Genomic DNA, 25,935 nt, shown 5'->3' with positions numbered 1-25,935 from the left:
TATTTTTAAAATACTGTGATTCCATTCTTTGGCCAAGGTTGAGAACCACCAGACTCTATGAAGAGCAGGTGATTAGCAAATACTGATCAACGGTCATTGAATGAACATGTGGAGTTTGTTTGTTTGTTTACTCTATGGGTGTTTTGTTTTTTTTATCTTACGCATGGTACAAAATTCCAAATGTACAAAAAGCGTTCAGTGAAAAGTAAGTCTTCCTTCACTCATCTTCCCTTGCTTCTCTGAGGCAACCACTGTGACCAATGCCATATGTTTTCTTAGAAGAGTGAATAAATATTTGTCAACACATAGAGAAAACACCAGAAGCTGGGTGGCAGAATTATAGATTATTTTCCTGCTTTATGCACACCTGCACTTTTTATAAAATGTATGCACATTACTTTCATTACAGGAAAAGGAGGTACCCTAAAGATAACTGAACGTATGTGCATCCAGAGCTATTCAGGAGATACACTCCGGGTCTGACAGTTATGAGAAAAATGTTCACTTTGGAACGATGTTCTCTGTCATGAGGAAGAGATCATTTATTTGGCTTAAGCAAATAGTCTAATTATTCCCCCTACTATATCTTCACCTCTGATTAGATATTCAGCTTCTCCAGAACTCGCATCAGAAAATGGTGGAAGGGCACATGAAAAGAGATACTATTCATTCTAGGCCCTGAATTAAAAAAATGTCATCATGGGTGCCTGGGTGGCTCAGTAGGTTAAGCGTCTGCCTTCAGCTCAGGTCATGATCCCAACGTCCTGGAATAGAGCCCTGCATTGGGCTCCCTGCTCAGTGGGGAAGACTACTTCTCCCTCTCTCTCTGCCTGCCACTCCCCCCTGCTTGTACTTTCTCTCTGTCAAATAAATAAATAAAATCCTTTAAAAAAATGCCATCATGATTTATAGATCTGTCTTGTCTGAATTTAGTTAACATGAGCCCCTACCAACACTGACCATCTTTAGGTATATTAAGGTGAAAAGCTGAAGACTGGATCCTACTGTGGTGGTTTAAAGATGGTTCTGTCCTTCAAAGATCCTGACCCCCTTGGCTCCAGCCCCATAGATGACTGTACCTCAACAGAACATTCTGGAACTAGGACATAAGTCTAAGATGCTCTCAGGAGAGACTGGGCTTAAGAGAGCTATCTGACAATAATGGACCCAGACTGTCGTGGGTTTTTATTTATTTTTATTATTGTTGTTGCCCCTTTATGACTTTTTACCTCCCTTACTCTTAAGGTCTAAGGACCTCTCCCCTCTGGTGTCAGTGTGGCTAATTCTAGCAGCAATTCTTAGCCTCCTCTCCTCCATTCTGTTTCTGTGGCTGGGTGGGAAATCTGCCTGTTAGGACTTGTAAAAATCTGCTCTACTACAGGCCCAGAAGCTCTCCCAGGAGGCAGGGGCCCAGGTTTGAGGACACTTCTCTAAGGATTGGTAACTCTTCTGATTTAACTCTAGTCCTTATCTCATGCTGTAGACATTTGATATTGAGAAGAAATGCTCTGTGGAGAGAGAAAGTATTTCCATGTTAACCATGCTGACCATACTTAGGCAAAGGCCAATGTGTAGGTACAGTGTTAAAGAAGGAAATATTTGGATATTTACAGGGACAGGACTAAGGGGGAAAAAATGAAAGCTCTTGATAATGCACCGAAACTAGTAAAACAAAGACCATAGGTAGCTAGGAAGGGATCTGGACAGTGGCCAACATCTCTGAGAGCAACCTGCCACACAGATGTTTAAACATTACACTGTTTGCTAGTTGTTTTATGTAAAGCAAAGGTTTAATACATAAATACTTAAAAGTTGACAAACTAAAAGACTACAGCATCAAATCAACTCTAAATAATAATGTCACTGTATTTTAAGCTGGTGAAATTTAAAACACCATTATAACCAGAATTCTATGCTGATAAGATGAATGTTGAAATTCATTGCAACTGTGGCCATTAATCATGTATAAGTAATCACGTGCAGTTTAATAATGCATCTTAGGGTAAGCCTACTTCCTTAACAACTCTTTTCTACTGAGTTACATGCACTATGCTAAGGGCCAAAGAATTTCTTAGCTCATCCAAATCTATGGGTTTGCTTAAAAAAAGAGTCTGACAGCTTAACCAAAATATAAAATTATGAAGTAGAATTAGAACAGTATTTACGAATATGAGTTAACATTATCATATCCTTACATTTATTAGACCAGAGTTTCTATAATTATGAAAGAATATATTCCCAAATATTGTTTCATAAATTTCATGATGCAGAATAAAAAAACCTCTATGCCATTCAATACTCATTTTAAATTAAATTTTATTCTACTGTGAACTAAAAAAGGAATGCCAGATCTTTATGCCAAAAAGAAGACTCTTACTAAACACACATTAATCAAATGTCATGCCTGTAGCTTTTTTCTAATCCCATAGCTAATGCAGAAAGTCAATAAAAATATAAAGGAATGTGGTACTTGCATTGTAATTAAAAAATGCACAAATTCACAGTGTATGAAAAATGTCAATGGTAGAGTGCTGCCCCCAAGTGGCATAATGATAAATTGCAATACTCTGATGGAAAAGAATAGCTATTCCTATTTCTCAATAGCTATTTCCTATTTCTTTGATTAAATCTAAAAATGCATATTACATAAACTTAGATTTCACATGGGCTATTAATAAGTGTCCTATAGACCATCTCCCGACTCATGGTATATCCAAGTCACTCTTTTAACTAGGGATACCAAGACATAGTCTGGTATATAAGGTTATGATACACTTTCCTTATAATCTCAAAAGATTAGGGGTGTGGAGTCAGATCTACTCTGATCTATTAAGGGAACAGCATTCAAAACATCATAGAAATCTTTTTAGAAAGTATTATTTTCTACCCATCTCGGACATTAACCAATTCCCTATGTTTATGGCCTAATATGTAAAGCACGATTTAAAACCTTATCTAATCAAATTGCTTGGCGAATGGGTGGTACTAATTAATGTGCTTTGCTCACAAATTGAAGATTCAACTGTCAACACTCTGGGGAAAGAATCTAAAAAAATATGAGTTTAATTTTCTGCTTCTGTACATGTATTAAACATAATCACTGATGAGTTGCTATTTTATGTAGCTAAAAGGTAAACATTCTGAGGATCAGTTGCTTTTGGACAGTCATAGAGATAAAAAAAGAAGAGATGACAACAGAATTGCTACAATCTCAAGAAAGATCCCTGAATAAGATTTTAAAATCACATGCTTGAGATCAGATTGCTTTGAGAGATTTCTCTCTTAAAAGTAGAATGCAAAAGAAAAACTTCCACTTAATAGAGAGTGCCAAATGCAGTTATTGGGTGGTGACTAGACAAAGTTTTATTAGGCTTCCTTTAATTATTCCTTTAACTTGGATTATTTACAAATAAAATGAATCTCAACTGCTATTGAATGATATCCATAAGGTAATATGATAATATTCTATATTTTATACAACTATTTACAAATAAATTTTTATCTATTTATAAGTACATCTTATATTTATATATTATGTAATCTTTATTATATAATTATCTATTTATCTTGATGTCTTATACATATAGATAGATAGATATCTTATTTAACCCTATTACAATCCTATGAAGTATTACATCCGTCTTACAGATAAGAAAACTAAAGCTCAGATTAGGAAACTGCATAACCTTAATCTTATAGTTAAGAACAAGACTGGCGGTGTTATGCACAAACAATGAATCATGGAACACTACATCAAAAACTAATGATGTAATGTATGGTGATTAATATAACAATAAAAAATTTAAAAAAATTAAAAATAAAAAGAACAAGAGTGGCTTTACCTCTTGACCTGTTCACCTCCAAAGCCTGTGGTCTTAACTGTGACAAGTTACAGCCTTCCTTCTAGCATTCTAGGATTTTGTGAGCAGCCATAGCCATGATTCTTCATGATTTTAGCAGTGAGTTCTAAAATCAATTGATCTAAAATCAAATGTCTACAAAGACAGGCAGGTAGTAGAAAGGTGTGATACAGCTGCGTATAAGAGACAGTGAAGAGTAGCAGCACGTGGCTAATTAAAGAGCACAGGGTCTAACTAAAGGGGGTGGCTGCTACCCACCTCCAGCCCATGTGTTAGCAAATGTCACCAAATCTTTTGGTTTGTATTTTTCCCCAAGAGAAATGAAAAGCTCGATTTTTACAACACTGCCCTTTTAAAATACTAGCAACTAATTTAGACTAAAAAAGAAACACTATTCAGGCCAAACAAAAAACATCTGAAGGCTAAACGTAGCCTGTGTGTAATATGTTGTAGAGATTCTGATGATGATTCTTTTTCAAGAGATTCTACACTAGACTTCGTGGTATCAAATAATTTGTCAATTATCCTCATTATTGGATTCATTCCACACACCTAGGCTTCATCTGCCATATTCAGCTCAAGTTAGGTATTTTCAGAGTAGTAGTGCAAGTACAGGAAAAGTTATTGACAAATCACTTCCCAGCCAACCAGCCCCTTCCTCTCTCATTTCTCTCCCCCTGCCCCCCCCAACACCTACACACTTTACTCACCCACCATCTCAAGTCTGAAGCTTTTAAGTTTGGTCTTCATATATATTATTTTGCATCCCTTTGTTCAACTTTTTAGCCCTCCTGTGAATTCTCTTAAAATTCTTCACATTCCTCACTCACTGAAGAAACCAAAATTAGATATAGTCTTTATGATCGGGGTGGAAGCAGAAAAATGTTCACCTTTAGCCCAGGGGCTGACCTATAGCCTGCATAGTTTCAATAAAGATAAAATACATACTGGCTGCCACATTCTTTTTTTTTTTTTTTATCTTGCAAAAGTAGTTTTACAAGTAGAAATTCAAAGAAAACGTTTATGATCTAATGCTCCCTGAGCATCCCCTCCCCCTTGAGCACTAACCATAAAACCACCAGCTTCATACAGTAATGTGCAGCTCTTTCAGCCCACAGGTCCTAACCCTGTGCTATAATAAAAGCACCTTTTTGCACCGAAAATGTCTCAAGAATTCTTGACCATTTGCTTCTGGCCCCACATCACTTACAATGCGACTTTTACACGTTCTGGGTCAGATTTAGGTTTTACTCTCAATGTTTCCATAAAGGTACTCTAGTAATTTTCAGAAATTTATCATCCTGTTCTACATGGCTGGAATCATACTTCTAGGATTTACGGAGAAGAATTCTTTTTGATAGGAGTCATGAAGCATGCTCTAAGGACACCAGAAAAGTGCCAGCACTGTCACTATTCTTCACGTAGGAATTTATTGAAAACTATGAATTCTAGATAATTACTTTTTAAACTTCTGGATATAGAGACCATTTAAAAAGTTGATTTTGAAAATAAAATAGTAGCATCAACATTTACCTTTATAATTCCTATGTAATGTTAAGAAGTAGAACATGTTTATCACATTGATTTTAAATCCAATGGGCAGAAGCTGAAAGAATTTAGAGTAGCCTCAAAACCTCTGAAAAAAAGAATAGATTATGGGATGGAAGTCTATTCTTCTGGAGTTAAGGGCTGATGTCTTGGATCATTCTTCCTTCTGCTTTCTATTTTTCCTGTGTTTCTGATGTACAAGTTTCTCATCTGAACTTCAATTCCAACTAACTTTTCACTGTAGCAAATTCAAACAACTTCAAGCTAGAAAGGAAGATTCATCCTTATCATACCAACCAACAGCATTATGAGTTTTTCTCTACTATGAAAGTTTAAGGGTCCGATCAAAATCAAAGAAAAGGAAGTAACAAGAGGGTCCTCAATATTATTAAGCTAATTTTAGATGGAGCCCCTGTTTGGTTTAAATGTCTAATTTGTGAGCTGTATGACTATAGGCTTTGAAAAATTCCTTCATAGAAGCAAAAACAATTAATACCATATTTCCCTTAGTACACCCCATTCACCTCTAGTATGAATTACCATTTATTTGCATTTCATAACATTTTTAAAATTGCCATGATTATAAACAATTCTTACTTTCTCATTCAAGAAGTCCCAATCAAGTTAAGTGGAAGCGATGTTGTAATTGAGACTCTGGGATGCATAAAAATAATATTTTCACTTCATCTATCCCATTTCCCTTTTCTAGGTCATTTGGGTACTTCACTCACCTGCTGAAATGCTTTTAAAAATCTTATCTGAAGACACCATTCAAGAAGCTTTTCTTTCGCTTACTAAATTCTTAGAATCTTAAATGCAAAGAGCAAATGGTTACTCCATGTTCTTAATCAGCTAAGAGCTACACATACAGGGCAGCCAACTCAAAATTTGTATGAAGTATTTTTACTTACAATTCCTCTCCTTGTTTTGCTTTCTTGTCTGAAACCAGATAGACAGTTCCAAAACTTCCACTACCAAGTTTTTGTTGAAGCACATATCTTCTTGCAATCAAGGTCTTTGGATAAGTAGAAATGGCTATTGATCCATTCGCACACTTAGCAGCCTCTTGGAATTTCAGCATTGCTCCAAACAAGAGAGAACTGGCTTATTTGTATATAGAAATTTAACATTCAAGTCTCCTAGAAGATGGCCAAATTCATCCAAGTAGCTTCGGTCAATCCTTTAAAAGTGAAAAGACCAGAGATCAGGTCTAAAGAATGCTGAAGTATTCCTAACAATAGGTGTTAAGTTTTTGACATTGATACCTGCACCTTGAATAGTGGATTCAATGACACCATATTTAAAGACTTGAGAGAAAAATGTTAAAAGGTAGTGATACTGGCAGATTCTAGTAGAAGACAGTCTTTCCACAAGAAAAGAGCCTTCCCTGGGGTGCCTGGGGGGCTCAGTTGTTAAGCATCTGCCTTGGACTCAGGTCCTGATCCCAGGGTCCTGGGATCAAGCCCCGCATCGGGCTCCCTGCTCAGCGGGAAGCCTGCTTCTCCCTCTCCCACTCCCCCTGCTTGTGTTCCCTCTCTCGCTCTCTCTCTCTGTCAAATGAATAAATAAAGTCTTAAAAAAAAAAAAAGAGAGAGCCTTCCCTCATACAACCAAATATGGCAAAAGTGAGTTACAGTTAAACAATCTGTTTAAGATTTATACTCCCCACCTACTTCTTAAAAAAATCCAAATATAAGAACACTATAATTTCCTTAAATTTATACATTTGCATTAATCTTTTTGTAATTCTTCCCACCTTATGTCTGTTTTGATTAACAAATAGTGAGTTCGGATTAAACTAGAAATTAGCATAGAATTTTTTCTGTAGGCATTAAACCATGGTATTTGCATTTATTAGAAGAGATGTGAAGAGGAATAAAGATTTCAGAATTTTTTTCCCATCCTAAACAAATTCTGGTCCAGTTTCTGAAGTTATTATACACACTGTGTATAGAGCAATCACTCTGGATTGGAAACAAGAAGTGTGCAAATGCGGTTCAAACCACAAATTGTATTTTATGATAGTTGAATATAAATGTGTTGTAATTCCTCAAGGAACTATAAATATACAGCAGGATTATGAAAAGTAGGACTGCTTCATATGAGTGTATGCCCAGTAAAATCACTTTTATTTCATCAAAATGTAAAATGTTTTGTTAGTTATCATGAAAAGTGGGTTTTGTTTAAAATCTAAGAAAACATGATTTTAAATTGAAGACTGCCTATGCCTTGGAGTCAAGTTCCCATATTCAACTATTCCAAAGCTCTAACACAAAAACTTATTGTGTATAATGATAAAACAAGATGCTATCTGTGTAGTTTGGGGTGTATGAACAAGCTTCACATGGTGGTGACAATTACAAAAATCCTCAAATTTAAGCATAAACAGTAAATGTCCATTTACAGCATTTTTCTTCTTGAAATAATGCATTAATCAGTTAAGTTTTACCTGATGCCAGTGAGAAGTATTCTAGTAACCAGCCTTAAAAAAAAAAAAATTAAAAAGAGGGGTGTGCCTTGCTGGTTCAGTGGGTAGAGCATGCCACTCTTGATATCGGAGTTGTGCGTTTGAGCCCCATGTCAGGTGTGGAGATTACTTAAAAATAAAACCTTAAAAAAAGGGAAGAAAGAAACCAAATCATCTGGTGGCTATGAGCTCACACTAAACAACAACAGCATTGGGTTGGAACTTCAGAGCTGGGGCCCATACCTCAAAACCTCTGAATAAATAAAAAATTATGTCAGAATATCAAGATCACAGAAAATACTAGTGGAATCTACTATTGAAAAAACAACTGGAGAGCAGGCCTCTATATGTGTATTTTGTCTGCTTTCTGTGCTCCCATAAAAGTGCTACTTTCTGGCCAAATTAAGGTGTTAAGAAAAATATATGGACTGAGCCTTTTCAACCGAAAAGAACCCTTCCGATCACCCAGTAATTTTCCTTATTTTAGGGATGAGATAACGTTTAGTGAAGGACAGAACAGTTCTGAGAAGTCCAATCTTCCATGGACTCCTATTTGTAAATGAGCTTTTATTTTTTTTAATAACATTTATTTTTTAATATTTTATTTATTCATGAGATAGCGAGGCAGAGGGAGAAGTAGGCTCCCAAGGAGCAGGGAGCCCAAAGCGGGACTCGATCCCAGGACTCTGGGATCATGACCGAAGGCAGACGCTTAACCATCTGAGCCACCCAGGCGCCCTGTAAAGGAGCTTTTAAACCCAGCAATGTCATCTACGCAGTCTGGCCAGGCCCTCAGAGTACTTTGGGACTAGGTTCCCAGACTCAGCCCTGCCACCCCCTTCCCCAGTCCACCTTTAGGCCATCGACTCCATTAATCGGCTCTGTGCAACCACAGAGCTACCCTAGTAGGTCACCTGCCATCTAGATTCTAGAACTATCTGTTCATTTGTCAACGTTCCCTCGCCCCCACCTCATGAAGGTTGTGAATGAAGTTGAGCGTCAGGAACACACCCTATCTTTGTATCCTTGGCTCCCGTCACAGAGTGGGTGTTCAATACGGTTTGTTAAGGCAAACAAGCGTCCGGCAGACCGACTGTTGCCCAAAGGAGGGGAAAAAAGGGGGGGGGGGGTGGTGAGAGGAGGGAAGAGAAGATTTATAAAGTTGGATGGGCACCGTGAGAAAGGTGACAGGTTACCTCCTGCAAACTGACCCTTGGAGGTAAAACTAGCTGGTTGGGGGCAAAAGGCAAGGGAAGGAGAGTGTATCACAGGTTGAAGTCAAGTAGTTCTCTCACTGGTAATAAATGAGAGGAAGCAAATTTGACACCAGATTCTGCTAAAGTAGAACGCTAACCTTAAAGGTCTAACGAACATTCCTTGCCTCAACTACTTTAAAAAAAAAAATTACATTTTCGCAAAGCGGGTTAACCTATATGGAGAAGGCGCCGGCAACACTGATTCTCCGGAGACTGGATCAGACCCGGGAGGAAAGGAGCTGAGGGAAGTGAAGAGGTCGCGGGCATGGAGGCCCACTGATGGGGATCCCGGCTGGGGCAGCCTGAAGCCATCACCTTCCCCCGCTTTGGGGAGCCCGGCACGCCCCGAGGAGCGCCCTTCGCCTTTCGCATACCTTTCGGTGTCGAGGGCTGAGGAGCGGCGGCCGGGACACGCCCACAGTCCCACCAGTAATTGGGACGTATGTTGGGCAGGTCTCACGTAGGTGCAGCCGAGCCGCCGAGCTCCAGGACCTCCCGGCACCGCTGTTGGGCGCCGTTGCCAGGGAGACAGCGTGGGGCATGCTGGGAAGCCTGAGCGAGGCGGCCCAGTGCGGGTCCCCGAGGCGGAAGTGTGCGCCGACCCAAGTGGGCGGGGAAAGACGATCAGGCCCGAGCGGCTTGGCTTTCCTAACCTGACAGCCGCCATTTCGGAGCTTACTTCCCGGTCCTCCTTTATAGACCTCGCGCCTCCAGGCCCGGGAGCACCTGCCCCCGGCGCAGTCTGGCACCACTGGCTTCATGGAACTGAGCTTCCCAGTGACGTCATACCCGGAGACTTCCGGTTCCCGCTCTTGAGGTTGGAGTCTCTCTCACGTGCGGGCGTTTCCAGCAGTGGCTCCCGCAGTCTTTTAATGGAAGGGCTGGTGCTCTGGGAGGAAGATGCAGGTGGGCTCTGCTGCTGGTCCGGGTAGCGAGTTGTAAGGGTTGTGGTGGCGTGATGTATGAAGGCCTGTGTTTGACGACTAACATCAGACCTTTTGTGCGCCTTTCTCCTAACCAGCTCGCATTTGTTCAACAACTGTTGTTGCAAGGTCCTGTAATTGGTTTAGGATGAGTTGACATGGCCTCTGTTCGCATAAGCTTTACAAGACATAAATAATTGCTATGCCGGATAAGGTGCTGAGGGTTGGGCTAAAATTAGGGTGAAATGAGTTGGGCGCAAAATGCAAGAAGGTACCCCAAAAATTTGTAATCAAGATAAATATATTTTAATGCAATATATTTAAAAATTAAAGTTAATGCAAAAGAAATCCATGATTGACAAAATCTCATGGTTTTAAATACAGTGCCATGCTGAGCCATACTGGAGTGTGAGGCCAACGGAAAAGCTAGTAACACACATCCTGTGACTTAAGTTAGCCAGATAAGGAACTATACTCTTGGTACTGAACCAGATATGCAAAGACAAGAAAATGGAAAGAGCCTCTGGTTAGGGTGAAACTGGAGAGTAAGCTCCTGCATGCTTATGAAGCAGTAATTTTCCTTACTCAAAACTGTGCCAATTAAGATGGGACCTAACACAAGCCAAGGCCTAAAGGAAATTCCCAGACTCTGATTGTCAATAAAGAAAAACTGGATCCATATCATTGACCCTATACACTTTCGTTAACTGAAGCCCAGTGCTCTCTGATTTATTAATTATGAGACTGAGGAGGGTATCATTTTTATAGCTTAGGACTTTTTATTTTGGCCCTACACAAATATTCTGTGTTGCAAGATGGTGACCGTTACCTATCTCAATATCAGAGTCCACAGTAGTCTCTATTAGTATGTCAGTAATGGACTTCAACTGATTTTCTTTTAGAACCAACAGCCTCCATCCCTATCCAGAGATTAAACTCCATGAAACCATTGCATTTGTGCCTTGTTACACATGGGGAGAGCTGCTTGAGCACCTAGGTAAGAATTGATATGCTAACACCTAGTATGTTCTGTTTAAAGAGCCGTTCATAATATTTGCTGTTGGGTTTGTGGTGCTGGAAATGATGACTTGGTCCACAGTAAACAGCATCAATTGAAAGTGTGTTTTGTTGTTCTAAACAGGCAGTTCTTCAGATAGTCATCATGGGTATTCGAGGACTAATGAGTTTTGTGGAAGATCATAGTAATGAGTTCTTCACTGATTTGAAGTTGCGAGACACAAAAATTGTCATTGATGGCTATGCTCTCTTCCATCGGCTTTGCTTCAACTCAAACTTGGAACTTCGGTATGGAGGGGACTATGATTCTTTTGCAGATGTTGCACAAAAATTCTTTGAATCACTGTTTGCTTGTAATATCTGTCCATATGTTGTATTAGATGGAGGATGTGACATTTCTGATAAAAAGCTTAAAACTTTAAAGGATCGAGCTAGAGAGAAGATCCAGATGGCTCATTCCCTTTCTGTTGGTGGGGGTGGGTATGTGTGTCCTTTACTCATCCGGGAAGTGTTCATACAGGTTTTGGTCAAGCTACAGGTGTGTTTTGTCCAATGCTTTTCAGAAGCAGATCGGGACATTATGACATTGGCTAATCATTGGAATTGCCCTGTGTTATCATCAGATAGTGACTTTTGCATCTTTGACCTAAAAACTGGGTTTTGCCCATTGAATAGCTTTCAGTGGAGAAATGTGAACACTGCCAAAGGCACACAAGACTGCTATATCCCTGCCAAGTGCTTTTCCCTTGATGCACTCTGCCATCATTTCAGCAATATGAATAAAGCCCTACTGCCTCTCTTTGCGGTGCTATGTGGAAATGATCATATTAATCTGCCCATCATAGAGACATTCTTAAGTAAAGTACGTCTTCCTCTTGGAGCTACCAGTTCTAAGGGGAGGAGACATCACCGAGTTTGGGGACTTCTGAATTGGTTATCTCATTTTGCCGACCCTACTGAAGCACTGGATAATGTTCTGGAATATCTCCCCAAAAAGGATCGTGAAAATGTTAAGGAAATTCTCTGCTGTTCCATGGAAGAATACAAGCAATCTCAGGTGAAGCTGCAGGACTTTTTCCAGTATGGTACTTACGCCTGTCCAGCCGCCTTGAATCTGGATTTACCAGAATGGGTATTAGTGGCTTTGGCCAAAGGCCAGCTATCTCCTTTCATCAGCGATGCTTTGGTGCTAAGAAGGACCATTCTTCACACACAGGTGGAAAATATGCAGCAACCAAATGCCCACAGAGTATCTCTGCCCATCCGGCAAATCATCTATGGGCTTCTTTTGAATGCCTCTCCACATCTGGAAAATATGTCCTGGAATGCATTGCCTTCTCAGCCTCTAGCTTTCAGCGAAATGGAAAGGATTAATAAAAATATCAAAACATCGATTGTTAATGCAGTAGAACTGTCCAAGGATCATTCTGACTTAAGGAAATTGACTGAGGTAAGTGTAACACTAATCTAATTTTTGTAAAGCATCTTACAGGTTAAAAAGTGCTTTCATGCATATTATCTCTCTTAATGTAACCAAATGAGGTTGGTTCTAGTCCCCCCATTTCATAGCTGAGAAAACTAGGACTCAAAGTAGGTTACTGTGTGATATGTCAGCCAGAGAGTTGCAGTCAAACCCAGGTTTTTAGCCCCAGATCTGCCATTTCCAGTCTACTTCAGTAGTCTGTGTTATTTTGCAGTTATTACTACTACTCTGTTGATACTGTTAATAAATTGGGGTCATGTGCCTTTAGAAAAAAAGGAAAAATTCTGAGCTGCAAAAAGAAGTGTGCCTTGAAGATATTGATCATAGGCATAATGAATATCTTAGACTGCATCAGATTTCAATTAACAAGATTAATACTAATGCTTGGGTCTAATTTTTCATTTTATCGGTGAGGATCTTTTTCTTAGGCTTTAGGTTTACAGCATTATGATGATTAGTTTGATATTGAAATTATGATTCTTAGCCTAACTCAGTGTTGTTTAAACCTGAGTAACACTCAAACCAATCCACTTTTCAAGGTAAAAAATAATTTATGGATCCCAGTGTTAATATTGTTTGTAATATTACATAAATATATTAAAAATTATAAATAGAGGGGCACCTGGGTGGCTCAGTCGTTAAGCGTCTGCCTTCGGCTCAGGTCATGATCCCAGGGTCCTGGGATCAAGCCCCACATCGGGCTCCCTGCTCGGCGGGAAGCCTGCTTCTCCCTCTCCCGCTCCCCCTGCTTGTGTTCCCTCTCTCGCTATGTTTCTCTCTGTCAAATAAATAAAATCTAAAAAAAAAAAAAAATTATAAATAGAGGGGCACCTAGGTGACTCAGTCAGTTAAGCATCTGACTCTTGATTTCAGCTCCAGTCATGATCTCAGGGTCCTGAGATCGAGCCCCGAGAAGGGCTCTGCGCTGGCTATGGAACCTGCTCAAGATTCTCTCTCTGCCCCTCCCTGCTCACATCCTTGCTTGGGCTCACTCTCTCTCTCAGAAAAATTATAAATATGAAACTGCTTATGCTAACACAATTAAATTTACAAATTAAATGCAGATAAACACCAATTGCAGTGCCTATTGAGTTTTCTTAAATTCAACTAATATTCAGATTCATGAGACTCTCATAGACCATTCCTGGTAGGTCTACTCAAGCATGTAGGACAGCAGCTGTAGCTTCCCAGCAGTTTGAATCAGGATTTTCTTTCTTGTGGAAGTTTTTGCAACGGTTTCCACCAATGGTTCTCCACTGGGATGATTTGTCCCCCTACCTCCCACAGGGGACATTTGGCAATGTCTGGAGACACTTTCGATTATCACTACTTAGGTGGTTGGGGGAGGGAGGGGCCGAGCATGCTGCTGAACATCTTAAAATGCACCGGACAGCTCCCCCAAGAACAAGCATTATCCAGCCGAAAATGTAGTAATGCCAATAGCTGGCTTACTCTGTTGGCTAGGGACTAAATTCTTTGATCTTCCCACTAGTGCCAGCTCAGGCAGGAGGAAATGAGATCCACATCAGGTGGGTATCAGTGCCTCTTTAGCAATGAGGAATGACTGCTAATGGGAACAGTGTTTCTTTTGGGGGGTGCTGAAATGTTCTGGAATTAGTGATGGTTGCACAAGCTTATAAATAACACTAAAATCAGTTTAGGGTTTCAGAGGACAGGGGGTTGGGGAGATGGGGTTAACAGGGTAATGGGTATTAACAGGGTATATCACAGTGTTGTGATGAGCACTGGGTGTTATATGCAACTAATGAATCACTGAACGCTACATCAAAAACTAATGATGTACTATACAGTGGCTAACTGACCATAAAAAAATTAAAATTAAAATAAAAGGGTGAATTTATAACATGTGAATTATATCTCAGTTAAAGAAAGAAAAGGTCTCACTGGCCTCCTTCCCCCTCCTTTTTTTGTAACAATTCCATAAACATAGCTTCCAGGCTCCCTGCAGGGCCATGCCTAATTATAGGTCACTGTGCTCAATGAAGCCCCATGATATGATATCCCCATTTGGTGTTTACAGTTCATTTATAGTTCAAATCTAGATGCAGTTTTACAAGAGTCATTATTACCATGCTAAGTAAAACAACTAACTTTATCACGTTTCCAGGGTTACAGAAGTAGAAAGTTGAGCATAGGTCAAATTCCAAACAGAGGGATTAAAACTTTACCCATACCAATAAAATTGAAATTAGCAACATTCTAAATGATGGTATTTTGTTAAAATTATTTCTCCTCACAACATAAATGGTGCTGTGTTGGAGAGTTTTTCAAACTTTTTATACAGGCGCCTGGGTGGCTCAGTAGTTAAGCATCTGCCTTCGGCTTAGGTCATGATCCCAGGGTCCTGGGATCGAGCCCCTCACCGGGCTCCCTGCTCCGTGGGAAGCCTGCTTCTCCCTCTCCCACTCCCCCTGCTTGTGTTCCCTCTCTCAGTATATCTCTGGCAAATAAAATCTTAAAAAAAAAAAGTTTATGGCTTTATCGAGAAATGATGTACAGTGGAAGTGCCCATATTTAAAGTGTGCGTTTTGATGAGTTTATGTTTACATTTGTGAATCCATCTTGCAATTAAAATAATGAATGTATGCATCACTCCTAAAAGTTTCCCCTTGCCTCTCTGCAATTCATCCCTCCCTGAGTATGTACATAGCAAAGTACACAGACGATTGTACAGCTTGATGGATTTTCACCAACTCGACACTTCCATGTAAAAAACACCCAGATGAAGACACATTATCAGCACCCCAACAGCTTTTCCTAATGCCTGGTTCAAGCATCCCCTCTCCCACCTCCTGTAATCACTATCCAGACCTGTAATAACATTGAATAGTTTTAACTTTTTATATCTTATAAAAATGGGATATGAGTTCTCTCATCTGTCTTCTTTTATTCAGCATGTTTGTGAGATTCACATCACTGTGAGAAGCTGTAGATCATTTATATCTCATTGCTGTGTGGGAATACACCACAGTTGACTTACCCATTTTCCAGGTGTTGGGCATGTGGGTAGTTTGCAGTTTGGGCAATTATGAATAGTGCTATGAACATTCTGGTGCACATCATTTATTGAAAATATGGACACATTTCTATTGCATATACCACTAGGAGTGGCAGGTCAGAAGATATGCGTCTGTTCAGTTTATAAGATACATGGCCAATGGTCTTGCAAGGTGGTTTAGCCAATTAATCCCACCAGCAGCTTATGAGGGTTCCTCTTAATTTACTCCCTTCCTGACACTTTTTTATCCTTTAAAAATTTTTTTAGCTGTTCTGTTTGTATAGTGGCGTCATTTTAGCCAGTTTGGTGGGTGTTAATTTGCATTTCTCCGATGACTTATTTGAGCACCTTTTATGTGTCCATTGGCCATTTGGATATTGTTATATAATTTTTTCAGTCTTTTGCCCATTTTTCTGTTGGCTTTTTATTTCTATATATGGGTCCTTTGTCAAATGACATCTGAACAGACTCACATTCTGTAGGTTCTTTTCACTCTAGTATGTTTTGATGAACAAGTTTTTAATATAGTCCAATTTTTTTATTATTTATGATTATCATTTTCTGGGACCTACTTAGAAAATTACTGCCTACTTCAAGGTCATGACAGTTTTTTTTGCCTTTCATATTTAGATCTGTGGTCTATCTACAACTGATTTTTTGTGTATGGTGTGACATAGGGATCAGGACACGTTTTCCCCCATATAAAAATCCAGTTGAGTCAGTGAGTGTAGCATGCTGATTATACTCCTTGCTAAGCGGAGATGACAAGTGTTCTCATCACTTACCTGTATTCAAAATAGTGTGAAATTCTAGTTTACTGTGTGGTGAGATCTTTCAGTTTTCCCTAGACATAAACTCATCAATTCTGTATTTAGCTCAGTGTTGCTAACTCTAATTAGCCCATGATAATTCTAAATGGTATCAGGCGCAAATGTGATTCCAAAGACAAATGCAGGTATACAAACAAATTTTGTGATAGTTATCTGTTCACTTGGAGGTAGTAATAATACTTGATCTGCCTTGTGCCAGCTGTTGTAATAGAAACTTTATATTTATTTAATTCCCACAGTAACCACATAGGGTAGGGTTTCCATTTTGGTATCTTAGTTGCAGTGGATAGAGCTCCGCTTAAGTTAACCAAGGAGAGGTTAATCATAAGGAGAGATGGAAGTGGATTATTCTTTGGGAGTAAGACAGTGCCAAGACCAGCCTCTCTCTGGGTGTCTCTTGTTTCTCTGTGGGGTTTTCTTCTACACGTTTGTGCTTTCCTTCACCTCCGGGTAAGGGAAAGGAGTTGTCACGTGGGATAAAACCTAACCAGATTTAAGAGCTCTGAGCAGAGCAGTTCCTCTTTTGGAAGGGGCTGAGAACTGGTGGATTTCATGAAAAATCTTGTCTAATTCATTATAAGCCCATTTACAGATAATCAGACTGACTGTACAAAAGCTCAGAAACTTGCCCAGTGCTGTACAGTTAGTGAGAGACAGAACACCTCTAAAGTCAAAGCCCAAACTCCACTTTGTTCATAAAAGTTGTAACTTGGCTAGATAATCCAATAATTAAAGCATTGTATATCAGAAAATAATTCATGTTTAGCTTTACTTGCTGTGCTTTCCTACCAGTTGAGATCATAGTTTTTGTTTTACTCTAAATTTAAGTAGTTAATTGCTACTTCCCATAGGAGTGATTGATTATACTGTAAAGCATTTTGCATATTTCTAATTTTAAAAAGCTTATCAGTATCAAAATTTTAAAACCAGTGTTTATAAATAATTGTCTAATACTGTCATGCATCAGGGATGAAACTATTTTGTTTTGATGTGTTTTATTTCAGGTTAACATGTCCATTCCCAGCTGTCAACACAATGATTGACTACAAACTAGGTTTTAGATGCTGAGCAATTGTTTCATCCTTTCAGAAAAGTTAAGAAAGAAATCATTTTCTGGCTGCATGTAGACACTAGGAATACAACTCTTTTTCTCTCAAAGTTTGATCATAAAGTTCTTCTGAAGGTGTCCTTTTAATGGTCCTAATTTCCTTATTTGTAGAAGTGTGTGATCTAAAAGGTCCCTTACGGTTCTTAAGATTCATTAAGATAAAGTTATTTCAAGAAGCCTGAAACCCTCATAGCTGTTAACTTTTATTTGAAGTGCACTCTAAAGCATGGATTAAAAGTGAGTGTGGTGTGTTATTGCAAGCACAGTGAGGTAGTCCTTAAATATTACCATCTCCCTTGAATATCTCTCTCACCTACAAGCAACTACCCTGGAACAATCTGTGTGGGAAAAGAAAAAGATAATAAAACATTGACCTGGGTAGGGACATGAGACAGGACCCAAACAAACAGAAGATTGTATGATATGCATATAATCTAAGTTTGCCTTCTAGAGGTGATCGGTAATGGTACCATGAAGAAGGTGGGGCCTCAATATTCACTGGCAAGTAAGAGTAGGGTTAAGTATAGATCTTTGTTTCTCAAAGCAGAATAGTTAAAATTCAGATTCCTGGGTTCCTTGCCTATTTACTGAATCAAAATTTAGGGGGTGGGACCTGAGGACTGAATTTTTTAACAAGCTTCCCAAGTGATATATCCACTGAAGATGTTCACCAGCCTACATGGAGGATGGAATGACATGAGCAAGGACTGTGTAGTGAGGGTAGACAATATATCCATTCAACCATATTTATTAAGCACCCAGTTTTTAAATGCTTTGAATGTGGCTGATTTCTTTCCACAGGAAGATGATAAACTGACAGAGCAATTCATTTGCATTAAATTCTCTTCATACTAGGGGGGAAAAAAACAAAAACAACAAAACAGACATTCCCCAGAGTAACTTGGAGGATGTTTGGTATGTATTTTCAGCTGTCCCTGGCCAAACGGCAGATACTTCTGTTAGACACCCTGAAGGTGAAATGGACCATCCTGGAATCAATCCCTTCTTCACTGAAGCTGCCCATTTCTGTCAGTTGCTACTGGTTGCAGCACACAGAGTCCAAGGCAAAGCTACATCACCTGCAGGCCTTACTGCTAGGGATGCTGATGGGGCCCTTGCATGCCATGATAACCAGCCCTGGTAGGTATCTGGAAATTCCAGGAGTATATATTTGCATGTTACTTGCATATAATCAAGTTTAAAGAAATGAAAAAAAAAATTCTGGATTATTTACTCCCATCAGTTATATCCAGAACTTAGGAAGAGGCACTCAAATAGCACTCATTCATTGGCAGATGTTTTTGAGCACTTCTGTGTGCCAGGCTCTGTGCTGTAGAGCTTGACTACAACAGCATAGCAGTGAAGATGTGCTGATACTGCCTAATCCCACCTCCTCTGTGGCACCTAATGCTTTAATCTATGAAGTGTGAATGTATAATGTGCCAGTTATATTCTGTATTCCGTGTACACTGGCCCTATCAATAGAGTGGCAACATCATCACTAGAAACCGATTTAAAATTGTCCATTGGTGAAACTTCTGAATACCTACAACCATAATAAACATTCATGCTTTTTTTTTTTTTTACTTTCTCTCCACTGTAAGTTTCAATTAGTGTGTTAGTGATGGTAGAAATAATAACTTTTCTTTCTATAATAGAAATACACTTTAAGGCAGTTTCAGCTGCATTCAAGTATCAGGTGAAATAAATGAGGATGCATTGGAGCACTTCAATTCTCTAGTGGAATTACTCCCTTTAAAAGATTATGAATGCTTTAACACTTTATCTAAACATGTATAATCATTGTCACACTCCAAAACAGTGCTAATATCTAATGTAATGGCTGCTAGTAACGTGTGGCTATTTAAATTAAAACTTCAGCTTCTCCTTGACACCAGGCACGTTTCAAGTGCTCAGTAGCCACATATGGCTAGAGACTGAATTGGACAGCACAGATACAGAACATTTCCATCACTGCTGAAAGTTCTGGTGGATAGTGCTGCTCTGGAGTTTACTTTTTAAAATAAGTTAAATGAGAGTGAACTAGTCTAGATTCCAGGACCCCCAAGTGTGAGAGTAGTTGTCAGAAGGCACTATTGTTCTAGGACAGCCAACTTAATGCCAAACAAGTTAAGGCCCACTATTAAGTTTTCTCTCATTGAATAATAACTGTAGTTTAAGAACATTCTCAGGGCACAAGCCTGGGAAGTTTTTACCTGAGTCCAACAGAAGGGGCATGTCAAGGGTCTGTTTCTTTTCTTTTAGGAATTGTGGACCCCGCACCCAGGCAGGCTCAGTGCCTTGCTGCTCGCTAATTGGTAAAAGGTGGGCCTCCTTTTTCTTACTTTCCAGTTGGGTCCAGTATCATTTTGTATGCCCCTGCACAAGCAAACGTGCAGAAGCTTACAGTTGAACGCACGCAGCACTCTTCGTTTCCTAGGGTGTGTTGCTTCTTGCCTCTTATCCTCTATGTGTGAAGTAGATGACTGACCATATTCTCCTTGAGTCATGCTTTTGTTTTCCTCCCACAAAGCAGAAGTTAAAGTGTGCTTTGAACACAGAGGCTGTGTTAAGTGCACTATAGAATAGGGGCCTCCATGGAAGGAAACTTAGTGAACGAGAACAGTGAAGAGAATGATATTTAATAGTAATTTGTATTTTTCAGAGAGACAGATTTAAGGTTTGGAGAGTTCAGATGCAGATGTGTTTAACGTCAGGTAGTAAACCAGTGGAAGAGATATTATTTTAAGGAAAAAAAATAAGTACTTTGGAGTTGAATAAAGTTAAGAGGTTGTCATTAAAAAGGCATTTCAGTATAAATATTTCAATTTACACAGCAAGGCTTTCACATTGACATTAAAATAGTAAAGAGCCAGAAGAGAAAAGCATTTTGGTTATTTAAACTAATTTTTTTTCTTTAGGGAATTCAAAGTCCTATATATAGAGAGAAAATTACAAGCTATACAGTGTTTTTGGAAATACTGCCCTTGGGTTGTTTCTTTGTCTAGATAAGGAAGATCTGCGGGAAGATGGTGCTAGGATGCTGTATGAAGAATTCCAAAGAGTGAAGGAGCAGACGCGGCCGGGCACGAGACTGGACTTAGACACAGCTCACATCTTCTGTCAGTGGCAGTGCTGTCTGCAGATGGGGATGTATCTCAATCAGCTGCTGTCCACTCCTCTCCCGGAACCAGACCTAACTCGGTAAGCACCACGGGAAACTAGTTCAGATGGCTGCACACAGAAGTAAATACTTTTATTTATACTTAAAGCACATTAAGTTATGTTTAAAAAATTAATCTTAGTATAATTGGTCTTGGATCACTATTATAGCTGAAGAGCTAGAAACAGGAGAAATACTAATTTTTTCCATACTCCCAAAAAGTTTCCATGATTAGATCAAAGATTAAAAAGCCAGCCCCTTAAAGTAAAAAAAGAGGCAGTTGGTAGGATATAACTCATTCCTTCATTTCTCTCAGGTCTTTATTCAAATACCACTTTATTAAGGCTTTTTCTGATTACCCTTCTAGAATATTATTCTCTACTTCCAGTCACTGTAGTCCTATTACTCTCTTGGATTTTTGTAAATTCCATTTCTTACCACCTGGCATACTGTTCACATACTCAAATATTTATTAAATGCCTACTCTGTGCTAGAGTGTAGTGAACATTTTTAAATTTCTGTTGTCATGGAGCTTATTCTAGTGAGATGACTATTAGATGCTTCAGTGAACTTTATCTAGGGTTTTTGTTTTGCCAGGTAAGTATGAAGAAGGGAGAGGCAGCCTGTTGCCAGGAAGTGATTATGTTGGACTATGGAGTTGAAGCTGGATAAGATAGTAGTAGAGTGTGGGCCAGTGAAAAAGTGCTACATTCAGTGGATTGGGACATCCTGGTGATTGTCCATCCAGGAAATCCAGAGGGAGGAAGATAAAGGGGAGTTAGCGAATGGAGCTGAGATTATAGATATGCTTTGTCTCTCCCCACTTGAATGTAAGCTCTGTGAGGACAGGGACTTAGCTGTTTTATTTACTTTTGTAGCCCCAGGGCCTAACATATAGTAAGTACTCAAATATTTGTCAAGTAAATGAGTGATACATGAATTGAAGCATATAAAATATGCTGGTGTGACTTTAAATGTTTTAAGGTATAAAGCTTCCTAAGCAGTAAATATTGTTAATACGTCCCTGGGCCTAATATCTGAGCTAACCCTAGAACCTACCACCAGTAAGATTAATTGGCCTTTGACCTATGGATTCTTTATGCCTTTCCTTAAATAATTTAGGTCATTCTTGACTGGATCCTGTCTAGCTACCACAGATCCCTTTACAACAGAACAGAGAAAAAAGACCAAACAGTTCTCTTCATGATTTCAGCAGGACTCTTCTTGTATCTCAGCATTACTAGAGCTTATTAAATGATGATCTTACACTGATTAAATGATGGTTCTGTATCAGTTGCAAAGGCACCAGTTGATCAACTCTGACATTAAGTTATAAAATTTGTGGTTTCCATTTAATCCCATCTTATATTTCTGAAGTAGGTTCTCAGTGCAGGTCAATCAGTGAACTTGCAAATGATGCCACTAAATTTTCTCATATTTCAACAGATGGCCTATTTGGTGTATCGGACATTTTTAATTCCTTTTCTTTGAAGTGTTAAGAGGCCTGCTCAACTTTTGGCTGGTTGCAGAACTAGCAAGCATCTATCATTTTTTGATAATAAAGTTTTTAAATATCATCAGCCAAGTTTTTAATAACAGCTCCATTCCTTCCTTCAAGGAACAGGTTTTAAGTAATTTTAATAATAATTTTATAGAAGCAAGAAGCATTCTCAATGTTTAGCTGCATTTGTTGAAGCCAATGTTAATGACCGTTGTCTCTGCACCGAACCTATGCTTTACCAACACACTTTTCTCTCCCGTTGAACAGACTCTATAGTGGAAGCCTGGTGCATGGACTATGCCAACAACTGCTAACATCAACTTCTGTAGAAAGTCTCCTGAGCATGTGCCCTGAGGCAAAGCAACTATATGAACATCTGTTCAATGCCACAAGGTCATATGCCCCTGCTGAATTATTCCTACCAAAGGGTAAATCAAATTCAAAAAAAAGAAGGCAAAAGAAACACAGTACCAGCTGGTCAAAAAACAGAGTGGGAACCACCTCAGACACTAGATGCTTGTATGAGGGAAGCAATCGTTTTGGGCTATTAATGGTTGAAAACTTGGAGGAACAAATTGAGGTCTCAGAGCTTGAATAAACTCAGTCTGCAACCAGATGTATAATTCTTAAAACTTTTGTTACCTCCCTTGAAATGATTAACTGTTTTATTTAGAATCTGTTAGGGAATAAACATTGTAAGAGGCAACCTTTGAATCCCAAGGTATTTTGTATTCTGCTTTTAATAAATACAACCTGATTTAAGAAACTTCTGTATTTTCTTAAACACACTTGAAAGCATGTTTGTACTTCTTATGTTCCATTTCAGAAAGTCCATAACGTTTACATTGCAGCAATTCAGCCAGCTTTGTTTCCAAAAAGAACAGAAGTCCTACTTCAATTATTTCCTATATATAAGCAGAAGCTGGGTTATTATTTTAAAACATTTATTTTTTTCTCAACTGTTTCCTCTTCATCCTTTATTCTGAAAGGTCTGAGGCCTTGGAAGAGAAAAGTGAGGGTGCCAGAGAGAAAGTAAACACCTTTAAGTACTAGGAAAATGAGACCATGGCAGGCTTAGGAACACTTTACATGCTCCAGGTTTTAAAGAAGTTAAAACTGTAATGGCTCCAACAAGTTAAGAAATAGCATCGTGAGCTCCTAGATCTAGAAGAGAAGGAGGAAACACTATGAAAAAATTAGATTAGTGATATATGCAGCAATACCAGAATCTTAGGCCATTTTTTCTACTGCAGGTATTGACCCATTAATGGGATATAAAATTAATGAGTCATAACCAGCATTTTTTAAGTAGAAATCATCAGACATACATATCATATATTAAATGGTTATGCAAAATGTATTTCTTACTGTGGATTGCAGTCAAAAGACTTTGAAAGGCACTGCTCTGGAACATACAAGGCTGCTAAAATTATAAGTACCAAGAGAATTGTGAAAGTGCTGGCCAGTTCCAAATAAAGAACTTGAAAAGTAAGCAAGTGGAATGAATCTAATTGGGCAAGATCTAGAGATCTGGAGGTAGATTCCCAACCTTTATTTTATTTGCATTCATACAAATTGTTATTTCCTTTCTTCTGTAGTCTCTCACTGGTATATTCCGTCAGTGAGAACCTTAAAAATGGTTTTAAGCTACCATTCTGAACAGGCCTATGTTCAGTTCCTAACATCTGGCAAACAAGTCTCTCCACTTCCCTAGTGAGAACCATACTCAGGGGAGGAAGCTCAGCATCAGCCAGTGTTATATACACACCTTCCAAGTGTTGACTGGCAAAAACACAATCTTACTTGTTCCTAAAGTTTTCAGCCCTAAAGACTGGCTTTTGTTTCAAATAAATAGTTCTTGAAATAAGGAAATTTTTATTTTAGGAGGAGTGCATGGGGCTCTGTACTAAAGTTCTTTTTATGTCTCTAAAGAGATGGTTATTCACAGAAGAATCAAAAACAGTCATATGCTCTATTTTTGATATGTGTTTTTCCAGTAAATAGTAAATCTAATGGAGACTACAAGCACATTAAGTCCTTTGTTGTATCAAAATTCTCTTTTTCCTGATTCTTGCAGTTGGGGTCCAATCTGGAAATTACACCAGCATGAATGTCCTATTTCCTGGCTTTACTATCAACACTGCTTTTGCAAACCACCAACCTTGCAGGAAAAACTATTTCTACTTCCACTTTGGCACATAACTGGTTTGACAGGTACCTAACTGAAGAGTGTATGGGCTACAGAGTTTAATTAAAAGTCAACTGAATTATATCACTCGTATTTTTCTTTCATTAAAGAGTTTTTCAAGCAAAGGGGCCCCTCCTTCAGTAGACACTGAAGTCAGGTTCCCTTCTCTAACCATTGCAATCAGGGCCATTTACTTGAAATTACCCAGCCTTGCAGTGAAGGAGTTAAAATCTAATAATGTCCATTTACTTTTACTCTCTGAGAATTAAGGAGTTACCCCACCCCATTATAGATCTTCTCCTGGATGTATACATGAGAGATCATAAGCACTCCACAAGCTATCTGAGGGGTTTACCAAAGAAATATGACATAGTACCTGATCCCCAAAGTCATACTTACATAAGCTGCTTGGGGAGACAACACACAATGAAATAACAAGAACATTTTATGAAGCAATCTGTCAGCCACAAAATGGCAAAAGAGCAGATTGAATGCTACAATAAAGAGCAGTCACGAGGTGAGGACGGGTTAAAGCACAAGATTCTCAGATTTGGCTTTGAGCCTGGCTTTAAGAGACAGGGATGTAATTGAGATGAGATACAGGGGCAACTGTAACACCTCTATAGAAGAAGATTGTTATATATTCCATATTCTATTTGGAAAATTTGTTTCCTGTTTTTAATCAAGTCTTTAGGTCTTGCTCTTTCTGATTCAATTTTAGCTAAGGAAAGCCCACCTGAGGCTTTGCAAATGTAAGTCTTCAATTAGCAGTTTAAGTACCAAAGGGACTCTGGACAGTTTTTTTTTTTTTTTTTTAAGATTTTATTTATTTATTCATGAGAGAGAGAGAGAAGCAGAGAAGCAGGCTCCCAAGGAGCAGGGAGCCCGATGCGGGACTCGATCCCAGGACCCTGGGATCATGACCTGAGCCGAAGGCAGACACTTAACCATCTGAGCCACCCAGGCGCCCTGGACAGTTTTTTAAAATGAATAAATTGGAGCACCTGGGTGGCTCAGTCATCGGCTCAGGTCATGATCCTGAGGGCCTGGGATTGAGTCCCGCAACAGGCTCCCTGCTCAGCAGGGAGTCTACTTCTCTCTCTCTCTGTGCTCGAAATCTCGTTCTCTCTCGCTCTCACTCTCTCTCAAATAAATCTTTAAATAAAATGAATAAATTTTAGTAATAAAGCTAAAGAGAGAAAAACACTAATATAATCATATTCTAGTTGTGATAAAATTATACTTGAACTTCATTTGTACAACCCCTTTATGAGATAGCTAGACCTAGAAAGCTTAATGTATATATCCTGTAACAATAAATTCTAAAGGCTTTTCAATATGAGTGATCATGACAAAATTCAAATTAGTTTTAGTATTTAAGTTTAGATTCTAATTCAAATTAATTATGATTTTAGAAGATAAAGACCTCTGGGATGCCTGGGTGGTAAGCATCTGCCTTCAGTTCAGGTCATAATCCCAGGGTCCTGGGATCGAGTCCTGCATCGGGCTCCCTGCTCAGTGGGGAGTCTGCTTCTCCCTCTGCCTCTGCCTGCAGCTCCCCCTGCTTGTGTG

The 25,935-nt window shown here is 39.0% G+C and overlaps 3 protein-coding genes across 24 annotated transcripts in view; 1 reads left to right on the top strand and 2 right to left on the bottom strand.

Moving 5' to 3' along the window:
* The window catches only part of NEK11 (NIMA related kinase 11), a 243,966-nt gene extending 234,303 nt beyond the window's left edge, over positions 1 to 9,663 (bottom strand). For 11 of the 12 annotated variants that reach the window (XR_003518009.2, XR_003518010.2, XM_027583557.2 and 8 more), the window contains exons 1-2: positions 9,506 to 9,661; positions 6,320 to 6,588 (exon numbers count right to left, since the gene is read on the bottom strand). Coding sequence is in view for 10 of the 12 variants with exons in the window: in XM_027583557.2 (XP_027439358.1) it covers positions 6,320 to 6,489 (170 nt within the window). In the remaining 2 variants the exon portion in view is untranslated. Of the gene's footprint in view, positions 1 to 6,319; positions 6,589 to 7,857; positions 8,019 to 9,505 lie in introns of all 12 variants that reach the window. The other variant, XM_027583555.2, reaches the window with a different exon arrangement.
* A 47-nt stretch (positions 9,664 to 9,710) lies between these two features.
* Positions 9,711 to 20,653, top strand: ASTE1 (asteroid homolog 1). 3 transcript variants are annotated; one of them, XM_027583565.2, is made up of 6 exons: positions 9,717 to 10,037; positions 10,957 to 11,051; positions 11,196 to 12,521; positions 18,441 to 18,651; positions 19,777 to 19,836; positions 20,520 to 20,653. In XM_027583565.2, the coding sequence occupies exons 3-5, from the start codon at positions 11,217 to 11,219 to the stop codon at positions 19,824 to 19,826; spliced, it is 1,566 nt and encodes a 521-aa protein (XP_027439366.1). In that variant the 5' UTR covers positions 9,717 to 10,037; positions 10,957 to 11,051; positions 11,196 to 11,216; the 3' UTR covers positions 19,827 to 19,836; positions 20,520 to 20,653. The 3 variants fall into 3 exon arrangements, with proteins under 3 accessions (XP_027439367.1, XP_027439368.1, XP_027439366.1); XM_027583566.2 differs by lacking the exons at positions 18,441 to 18,651; positions 19,777 to 19,836 and having other exon boundaries at positions 9,711 to 10,037; positions 20,520 to 20,646; XM_027583567.1 differs by lacking the exons at positions 18,441 to 18,651; positions 19,777 to 19,836; positions 20,520 to 20,653 and adding an exon at positions 13,428 to 14,886 and having other exon boundaries at positions 9,714 to 10,037.
* The window catches only part of ATP2C1 (ATPase secretory pathway Ca2+ transporting 1), a 166,089-nt gene continuing 160,286 nt past the window's right edge, over positions 20,133 to 25,935 (bottom strand). For 7 of the 9 annotated variants that reach the window (XM_027583549.1, XM_027583550.2, XM_027583544.2 and 4 more), the window contains one exon: positions 20,133 to 20,707. In XM_027583549.1, the coding sequence (XP_027439350.1) occupies positions 20,612 to 20,707 (96 nt within the window). In that variant the 3' untranslated portion in view covers positions 20,133 to 20,611. Of the gene's footprint in view, positions 20,746 to 25,935 lie in introns of all 9 variants that reach the window. The other 2 variants (XM_035727662.1, XM_035727672.1) reach the window with 1 other exon arrangement.

The sequence above is a fragment of the Zalophus californianus genome, chromosome 1 (assembly GCF_009762305.2).
Source record: "Zalophus californianus isolate mZalCal1 chromosome 1, mZalCal1.pri.v2, whole genome shotgun sequence".
NCBI classification, from domain to species: Eukaryota; Metazoa; Chordata; class Mammalia; order Carnivora; family Otariidae; genus Zalophus; species Zalophus californianus.
Note: the sequence above shows the minus strand (reverse complement) of the source record. Positions and strands in the feature narration are given on the sequence as shown.

What these genes read in the sequence shown, in the direction of transcription:
- ASTE1 (XM_027583565.2), top strand. Translation starts at nt 11,217, where the DNA reads ATGGGTATTCGAGGACTAATGAGTTTTGTGGAAGATCATAGTAATGAG. An exon ending in ACTTAAGGAAATTGACTGAG is followed by an intron (nt 12,522 to 18,440) that starts GTAAGTGTAACA and finishes ATGTATTTTCAG; the next exon opens with CTGTCCCTGGCCAAACGGCA. An exon ending in TGCCATGATAACCAGCCCTG is followed by an intron (nt 18,652 to 19,776) that starts GTAGGTATCTGG and finishes CTTTTCTTTTAG; the next exon opens with GAATTGTGGACCCCGCACCC.